This window comes from Etheostoma spectabile, chromosome 13 (assembly GCF_008692095.1).
Source record: "Etheostoma spectabile isolate EspeVRDwgs_2016 chromosome 13, UIUC_Espe_1.0, whole genome shotgun sequence".
NCBI lineage: Eukaryota > Metazoa > Chordata > Actinopteri > Perciformes > Percidae > Etheostoma > Etheostoma spectabile.
Genome location: NC_045745.1, coordinates 3,559,710 through 3,568,858, shown reverse-complemented (window position 1 = coordinate 3,568,858; position 9,149 = coordinate 3,559,710). Strand labels below are relative to the sequence as shown.

At 41.4% G+C, this 9,149-nt stretch overlaps 2 protein-coding genes across 2 annotated transcripts in view; one reads left to right on the top strand and one right to left on the bottom strand.

The window, feature by feature from the left end:
• micu2 (mitochondrial calcium uptake 2) overlaps positions 1–4,145 on the top strand; it is a 9,170-nt gene extending 5,025 nt beyond the window's left edge. The window contains exons 7-12 of the mRNA XM_032533095.1: positions 617–664; positions 796–893; positions 2,443–2,614; positions 2,694–2,802; positions 2,887–3,044; positions 3,897–4,145. Coding sequence (XP_032388986.1) covers positions 617–664; positions 796–893; positions 2,443–2,614; positions 2,694–2,802; positions 2,887–3,044; positions 3,897–3,998 — 687 coding nt within the window. The 3' untranslated portion in view covers positions 3,999–4,145. The remainder of the gene's footprint in view (positions 1–616; positions 665–795; positions 894–2,442; positions 2,615–2,693; positions 2,803–2,886; positions 3,045–3,896) is intronic.
• Positions 4,146–5,042: 897 nt separating this feature from the next.
• LOC116700167 (interferon regulatory factor 2-binding protein 1-like) overlaps positions 5,043–9,149 on the bottom strand; it is a 5,412-nt gene continuing 1,305 nt past the window's right edge. The window contains 2 exon segments of the mRNA XM_032533111.1: positions 5,043–5,460; positions 8,389–9,149. The exon segment at positions 8,389–9,149 is cut by the window's right edge and continues 5 nt beyond it. Of these exon segments, the coding sequence (XP_032389002.1) occupies positions 8,418–9,149 (732 nt within the window). The 3' untranslated portion in view covers positions 5,043–5,460; positions 8,389–8,417.

Below are 9,149 nucleotides of genomic sequence, written 5' to 3'. Positions count from 1 at the left end.
CACTTTGTTTCTCTCACTATGACTACTCTCACTACTCGAAGATAATCCCTGTCACTCTCTCACACGCTCTACACACACTCCCCACACACACACACATGCCAGCCCTGCCATTCTGTACGATGAGAACGACGCAGACACCAACGCACATGTATAAACCTCCTCCCAAGCTACGGAGAATGCTCTGCATGGAGCCCCCCAGAAGCAACAATCTCGATTAAGTCAGCCCCTCAGTATAGTCCATATAGTTCATGTCATTTGTGTCTCTGTTCCAATTGGACTTAGCCTCTGCTATGTTGAGAGAAGACCTCTATGTGTGTAGTCTAGATCGGGCCTAGGCTAGTAGACTGCATGTTGGCACGCTATGCACCTTGTGTCGTATTCTCATGTTGTGACTGGGTGCTAAAAGCCTAAAGTTTTCCAATCATAGAGAAGAGGTGCATGGATTGTCATCTGCGCCAGTGTCTGTTGTGTGTTCATTAAGTAGATGTTATATCTATGTTTTTGTTTTTTTTTATCATTCCTTATTATAGCCCAGAGAAGAGGGACGTATGTTAACATTTTTGCATAATTCCTCTGGTTGAATGCTAACAGTGTTTGGAATTTTCTTTTTCTGAAGCTGAAGAAAATCATTGGAGGTAAAAAGAGAGCACAGGAAAGCACAGAGGTGGGTATCCCTGTTCCCTTAAAAGTAAAACGTAGCTTGATTTTGATATTTCAACATCACCATTTAAATACAGAGTAATATCTGCCAGTTGAGTTTTAACATGGTGGTGTTCATTCCCTGGATGTTTACAGAAACCAGCGGAAGAAGGGGAGAGTGTGAACACAACTCTGCAGGCCTACTTCTTTGGGAAGAAAGGACAGAACAAGCTGCACTATCAGGAGTTCTGCAGGTAAGGAGATGTACCGTGTAGTCCAGTGGAGAGGTATCGTGCTGCTCCCAGTAGACCACATGGACAAAACACACACATCAGGACTGATAAAATGTGACTGTGCAATACTGTAAATACATTTAGCTATTTTAATATTTATTCTCTTTAATCCAATTTAGTATTGTGTGTTAATCTGTGTGTTCTACTTTTCCTCTTATCCCTTGCTGCTGCAACAGTGTGAATTTCCCCAATGTGGGATGAATAAAGGCTTTTGAATCTAGTCACACACTCAGCTGCTGCTGCTACTGTCAGGGATCCTTTATTCACTGATCACATATAGTGTGTATCAGTCTACGTCCCAGATGTAAAGGCTAGAATCGTGGACGGTTTGCTGAATTCGATCTTTATATCCAGTACGGTGAACTTACTGTACACTATTGTACTTCACACACACACCGCTTTACTTAATTGACAAGTGCTCTGTAAACAGTCCAATGGGACAGCTTCTGAGGAATTTAAAAATTAGAATAGATAGCCCTGGCCTATGGGAGGGAAGCTCACAGGACTGAAAATGCATCAGGATCACAATTAAAACATCAGGTTTTCCACATATTTGCCAGAAGGAAAAATGATGTAAAATATGGGCTTTTTTTTACTTTAGAAAGTAGGCTGTGGTAGCCTTTATGCAAGGAAGCAAGGAAACCCCATTTTGTGAGGAATAAACTGATGAAAATGGCTTGCAGCACTTTAGTGTACTCTAGTCTAGTGTAGGGGCTACATTAAGGTCGACTAGGCCATGTTTCCTACAGACTAAAACATACACTGGATTGCTAACTTTTTTCAATAATGTACACCCTTTGAAATTCTAAAGAGCAAAGGACCCCCTAAACAGCGCAAAAAACATTATTGGTAGAAAAAAACAAAGCGCTGCCCCTGTTTAGACTTAACAACCTTGTAATTGAAAAACACTTAAATACAATCTCACACTTTAAATGAGACTCCATCACCAAAGTTATTCGTTATAACAGTATAATTACAGCCACTCAGTCAGACAAACATTAGAGATAATATATATATATATATATATATATATATATATATATTTGTGATCAAATTTTTATTTATTTTTTATAAATTTAAGGAACAAACAATCTTTCCTGGTGCAAAGAGACATTTGCTGAACAAGTGTATTGGATTAGAATCCCAGACACCACCTTTAAATGTACTAAGTGAATGAAATATCCAGGGTTTGGTGTCGTACATAAACCCAGCTACTGTATGTGGTCAATATCAGGGGCAGGGCCGGAAATTATTATGATGTCACCCCACATCAAAAATCTTGGAATCGCCCATACAATAATCTCCATACGGAGCAGAAACAGTGAACTAATGCAGTGAAGGGCAGTCAAATCCAAAGACTCTGGACTACATTGTCTATATTTACAGAAAGAAATTGGACTTTAATGTAAAGAATGGATTTATTTTCAGATGTCTTTGTTGTGCTCTTTTTTTTTTAAGTGGTGTTGTTCATAAAGCATCATATTCCCAGCAAACCATTTCTGTTGTTCAGGTTCATGCAGGACCTGCAGGCTGAAGTCCAGGAGATGGAGTTCCTGCAGTTCTCCAAAGGGATGGACACCATGCGCAGAGAAGACTTTGCCGAGTGGCTGCTACACTACACCAACGAAGAAAACAACGACATCTACTGGGAGAACATGAGGAAGAGGATCCCTGCCGGACAGGTCGAAGCCCTTCCCCTCACAGAAACGCTGTGGAAACATTGAGTGAAGCGTTTGAATGACGTGAAATGTTGTCTTGCAGAGTATCACGTTCGATGAGTTCAAGGCCTTCTGTCTCTTCACCAACAACCTGGAGGATTTTGCCTTTTCACTGAAAATGCTCACTGGAGCCAACCGTCCAGTTGGAATGGGTAACGCCTCCCTATTGATTAGAATGTGGACAGATTTCTGTAAACGCTGGATGCAGTAGATGGTTTTCCTTCCTCTCATTGCAGCCCACTTCAAACGAGCCGTGAGGATCGCCACGGGCAACGATCTGTCTGAGAATGTGCTGGACACTGTGTTTAAACTGTTTGACATGGACGGGGACAACTGCCTGAGCCACAAGGAATTCCTGGGTGTGATGAAAGACCGAGTACTGCGAGGTCTGAGGGTGAGTCCATCCGTCTGTTATGCACTGAACAAAATTATAAACGCAACACTTTTGTTGTGATCCCCATTTTTCAAAGATCTACGACTTTTTCTACGTACAGTGGTTTGAATAGTGGTTTTTGGAAATTGATCGTAATGCCTTAATTCAAAATAATTTGGAAAATCCAACCTTTATACACCAATTTTCTTTGTGAATGAATAATGTATTGTAAATAAATAAATGTTCTTCCTTAAAATACAGGGGGCATAAGTATACACCCCCCTATGTTAAATTCCCATAGAAGCAGGCAGATTTTTATTATTAAAGGCCAGTTATGTCATGGATCAGGATAGTATGCATCCTGATAAAGTTCTCTTGGCCTTTGGAATTAAAATAACGCTAAAATGTGCAGTTTTACGGGGGGGGGGGTCTGGCAGGGGTCCAAAAACCAGTCAGTATCTGGTGTTAGGGTAAGGGTTCATCCCTCTTTCTCTCAACATGCAGATTGTTGTTGTAACCGACTTGAGTGCCCCCGTCCGTTTCATTATTTGACAGAAGTTTATGCATTTTCCTGTTATTTCTGACAATTTGATAAACTGAAATGTATTCATGCTTGAATAAATAAAACCCCTATCAACCCAACTGGCGAGACAGATCATATTAATCTGTAAATAAATCACCGGGGGGGGGGTGTGGTACAGGCTGACTCTGGACTGACCTGAGTACTGTACTGTTTGTTGTAGATGTTTCATTTATGCCATTAAGTTTTTATTTTAGCAAAGTTAAAAGTCCTAAATGCTGCAATTGTTTTCTAACGGTTAGATATTTTCTAGATTGCAGTTCTGTGACGGACCCTGTCCTTTCTGTCCTCAGGTGCAGAATCAGAGTGGCTTCTCAGGCTACTGGAAATGTGTGAAGCAAGAGACCCTGAAAGCAGCTAAGGAGGCTCTGGGGGGCCCCGCGGCCCCCATCTGACCCACTGTGATCTTCCAGGACTCATCTGATAGACGATGACTCGTACCACTGCTTACCTTGGTATTGTATAATGTATAATCAAAAGAAGTGGTGCAAACAGATCAGAAGCGTAACCACTAGAAGAAACTAAAGGATTTCCACCACTAACACATGGTGCGTCTGCCACTCTGTGCGTCTGGTTGTTTACAATATAGATTTCATTTTTTCATTGTTTGGTGCAGTGTTCTGGCCTTTGTGCTCAAATCACGGATTTTATATTCAGAATGGCAGATCACTTTTAAATTACTCTGGCACTTTTGCTCACAGTGGGTTCAGAAAGCGGGTTAGCTTTGCTTTAATGTTGGCATGGGTTTCTTCCCACCATAACGAAATGCATGCTGGGTAACTACAGTTGAAAATTAGCCGACTGGCTAACACTGGCGCATTTACAGAAATGTTGATTACTGTGCAATGTCCCTCTAAATCTGATCTAATTCAGTGGATATTGATGCATTTTTAAGGGCTGGTGTGGGTTTTTCATGTTTGTCAAAATATTTATCAAATAAAGTCTTATAAAAAATGGCAAAGTCTCAACAATGTGCTGCACATCTGAGGTTCAAAAACATAATGCAGCTATGACTAATAACTTTTGTAATTTATTGTAGAATTGACCTGTGAAGATCACATAAGTAGGTGGGTTAACCATTAAAGATTGATAATTATCTTACCATACATATAATTCAAAAAGTAAATAGACAAAACGAGTTTACCTCTGTGATAGATGAACAAATTAGTGACTGATGCAAAAGTGGATACACAGCTACAATAAAATTACACTGAGCATGAAGCCATCTTTGGTCTTCGCATCACTATAAACAAATACATAGAAATTTGTATTGTATCAAAAATAGAAATTACATAGCCATATTGAAAGTAAATTCACATTTTTGACATACAATGTAAGGAGAATACCTAAGAGACATATTGTGGGATTACAATTTTTTTTTTGTCAATACTTGGCTTTAAGGACCCGATGGTTTGCCACATTTTGAACATTCATTTAGTTTTTCGAAGAATTGCATGAGCCGGTCAGCCACCTGTATATAGGACAGTATGCAACATGTAGAACAAAAAACAAACGAAAGACAAAAAGAGATTGTCGTTCCTAAAACGAGCATGTGCTTTCTAGTCTGGGCTTTGAAACCGAGGCCTCCGCTCACTGGACAAGGAGAGACATTTGGTCGGTTTGTGACGCAGCAGGCCCGGCCTCCACGGGTGAGCCGAGCCCCGGGGACGGACGTGTCCCTCTTCTCAAAAGTAAGTCTTCTTGTGTCTGTAGTTGAAGGTGTGTGTGTGTGTGTGTGTGTGTAGCTGTTCTCCTGGGGTTCAGAGTTCTTCTCTTCTCAGAGGCACAGATGAACGGCAGCCAACGTGGACCTCTGCTCGAGATAATAGGGGAAGTGCTTTCAAAGTGTTTGACCCACTGTAGAAAAAGAAAAGAAAAATGTGTCAGGATTTTTTTTTAGGGGGGAAAGATTTCTTTTTTATTTTTTTTTTTAAGGGTACATTTTTGTTGAATCCAGGTTTAGTTACCTGAATACATAATGTAGTCCTGATTGCACATCGTGCTTTTATCAAAATATGAGAACAACCTTAAAAGGTCTGTTTCAATTGAATGTAGACGGGAAGACGGGACCTTTTTTGTTTTATTTGTGGTCTATGGGATGTCTGCGCGTCTTGAAAAGTCTAAGAAAGCATAGTATATGGTTCCTTCATCTAACATTTTCTCTTGGCTGCCAGTTAGCACACGTTTCTGTATGTGGCTGTTGGGAGGAGCCGTTATGAATCTATAAATCACTGATGAGACTGGTACTACGGTGGACTGTGCACTCGGGAGTTTCCGTCAGAAAACTGCTGCTAGCTGCACTCTCCAGGAGGCTCAAAGCGTTCATCTTAGCAAATTAATTGAATGGTTAATCCATCTGTCGATTGTCTGCCACTCATCTGGGTCAAGGTGAGTCTTCAAAGTATTATGTACAACAAGTGTGATATTAATGTGTCAATCAATTCCTCAAAAGTCTTACAATTTAACCCTCATGTTGTCCTCGGGTCACATTGACCCGTTTTCCTATATTAATGTTCTTTTTAATTTCCCAAAATAACATGATTGATTCCACACAACGCTCTTTCGCAAGTACAAATCTCTCTCAGAATCTTAATTTTGGGGTTTTTATTTAATTTGAATGCATTTGGGTAAAAAAAAATTGAAGGTGTTTTGAAATAGTATTGAGTAAAAGTTGACATATTCCAGTCTGATTATCCGTCAACATCCATTCCTTTAATTTTAGTCTAAATAATTCCCAATTTCTGCTTTTCTAACTCAAACAATAGGAATAATTTCCTAAAAGGAGGTTATTGACCATAAATTCCAAAAATAACTGTAAAACTAAAGTAATAAGTGTTGTTAGTGTACGTAGTGATGAAAACGTCAAAAAAAAGTGACAAACATGTGGGGAAAAAAGCATCAAAGTGTTGATTTTCAATATTGACGGAAGACACACACAGGGTTAACTTTTGGGGGGGGGGGGGCTTGGTGTGAGTGTTAGGGAAGCGTGTGCTACATCTACTCCAGCGGTTAGCTGACGACACGGTACCACCAGAAAAATCAAAGCTGAGAGTGTGAGGCTGTTACATAAGATGGACAAAGGGAGTGAGCTGCAGATGGTGAACATGAGACGACAAGGTTTATTTATCTACCCACCCCCCCCCCCCAATTCTTCCAAAGCAGCTGGTGAATTGTTCTGGCTCAATCTGATCTCTAAATCAGAACTCTAGAGGTGTCTGACACCACGCCAGCCTACACCTTTGTTTTGTCTGCCTAAGGCGAGACGCTCCAGGCATTAGACCATTACCTTTTGTACGTTTTCTGAAAGGTTACAATTGAATACGCAGGCGAGGCATTACCAAATAGATGTGTGCTAATTTGCAAATTTGTTTAGTTTTGTTGACATATTAGAGCAAAAGGTTTTTGCAGAGCAAATTTTGGATCTCTTTTTATCACTCCATTAAACAGAAAATAAAGCCATAAAAATGTATTCTTATACTCAGGACAATGGGAGACGGGGCATTTTGTGCTGCTGCCCCACATCTGTGGAATCCCCTCCCTGACACCTTGAGGGCACCTCAATCCACTGAGTGTTTTAAAAAAAGGCCTTAAAACATTTCTTTTAGCAAAGCTTTTGGTCCCCTTTAGAGGTTTTTTATCCTCTCTTCTAAGAATAGCTTGATTTGTTTTTTTTATTTATTCTTCTTTTTCTCTTTTTTACCTGTAGTACTTTGAGATCCATTGATGAAATGTGCATTATAAATAAAATGTATTATTATCTACATGTTTTAGGAATAAAATGTTATCCAGGTTGATGTTATGAATCATATATGAACAGTCCACCTCTGTAAAAACTTTCAGTGCATAGATAGGAATGAAACTAGAACGTTTGGTGTACTGAAGTGGAGATTTCTGTCTCCGACTAAAAGAAGAAAAAAAAAGATATTGCATTACATTATTGCATTACAAAATTCCATATATATTTATTGTTTTTGCCTGCAGTGTGTGGTCTGAAAGGGCTGATCATGTGCAAAACCCATAGATTCTATATTTTATAGAAAGTAACAAAGTGTCATGTTTCTATAGACTTACACCCTGAGAACAACGTTATTCTATTAATATTTGGGGCTTCCAAGTCCATGTTTTAACATGCACTGTAGACACAAGATGAGGTGGGGGGGGGGGGGGAAGTATTTCTCAAGCTGAGGAGTTAAAGTTAATAGAGATCATGTTTCTACACGTTTGTACACAATGCATATTATTTACAATGCTAACTGTCTTCTGTAGATTGGCTCTCGAGGCCATTATACCACCGAGCCTCCCTCATATCTGCTGCCTGGGTAGGTCACAGTGGATTTTATATAATGCTCAGCATTATATAAAGAATGGACAGATTATTAACTTAGACCCCTCTCCTGCCAATGATTTAAGACTTTCTTCACCTTTGTATATCCTGTTGTATAGTTTGGAGGATAGCATCACTTAAATTAGTAATGCTGACATAAAAAGCTAAGCAGAGTCAAAGCTCAATAAAGAACACCATGTTTATATATATATAAAAAAAAAAATCAAATCACTTTTCGTGACACTGATATTTTTTCTCATTTGTAACTCCACATTTGAGACATTTCCTTTTGAATTTAGATGATGGTTGATACATTTAATCTGCTTTGTCATCTTTAAAATGCATTGTTAAAGCTGATTACATACGGTCCACACCACCACTCTGCAGCTCGTGTTCACTGAAAAGAAAGACGCTCGACCATGGAGTACAAGAAAAAGCGTGTTTTCTCACCATTACCTTACCATTCAACACAACAGGAAGGGGGGGGACGTCAAGGGTCGCTCTCCTTCTTTACTGTCACGTCTCCATCTCCGGCCAGGATGGTGGAGATCTCTCCCTGCATGAAGGCCCAAGGCACAGAGGATCCAGCCAGGGGACAGCGCTCTCCACTGGGGCAGTACACCTCCCCGCCTTGGCCTTGGCTGCGGATGAACCCTCGGGTACAGGGGAAGCAGAACTTGTGGTGCGGGACAGAGGGACACTGGACAAAATGAGTGTCCTCCAAGCGCTCTCGGCAGAGGGTGCAGCAGAGCAGAGTGCCCTGAGCACTGCTTGTAGACTCCCCTGCACTGGTGTTGCTGCTCTGCCCCACCGCACTCAAACCCTGCCCCAAGGCCGCCTGGGAGACTGAGGTGGAGGCAGTGGAGGGGCTGCTGCTGGTGGGGCGCCCAGCTGAGGAGGAGTGGGCTGTGGACATGCTAGGGCTATCCCTGGCCATCTGGCTGGAGCTCAGGCTGTCTGCAACTCCCATGAGCGCTGAGATGGGCGAGGGCTGGCTGTGTGAACGGGGTTGGCCCTCTTGGCCCGTGGCCATGCCAGGAAGAGGTTCCATGCCTGAGTAAGCACCTCTGGGCCAGGGCTCTCTCGCTGGGTGATCAGACCTCCCTTCGCTCTCTCCATTCTCAGAACCCGGAGAAGCCTTGCGGCGCCGAGCTGTGCTCTTCGCCGGTATGGGGCGTCCGGCTGCAGCCATAGGCAAACCTGCATCTGACTGTGGCAGAAC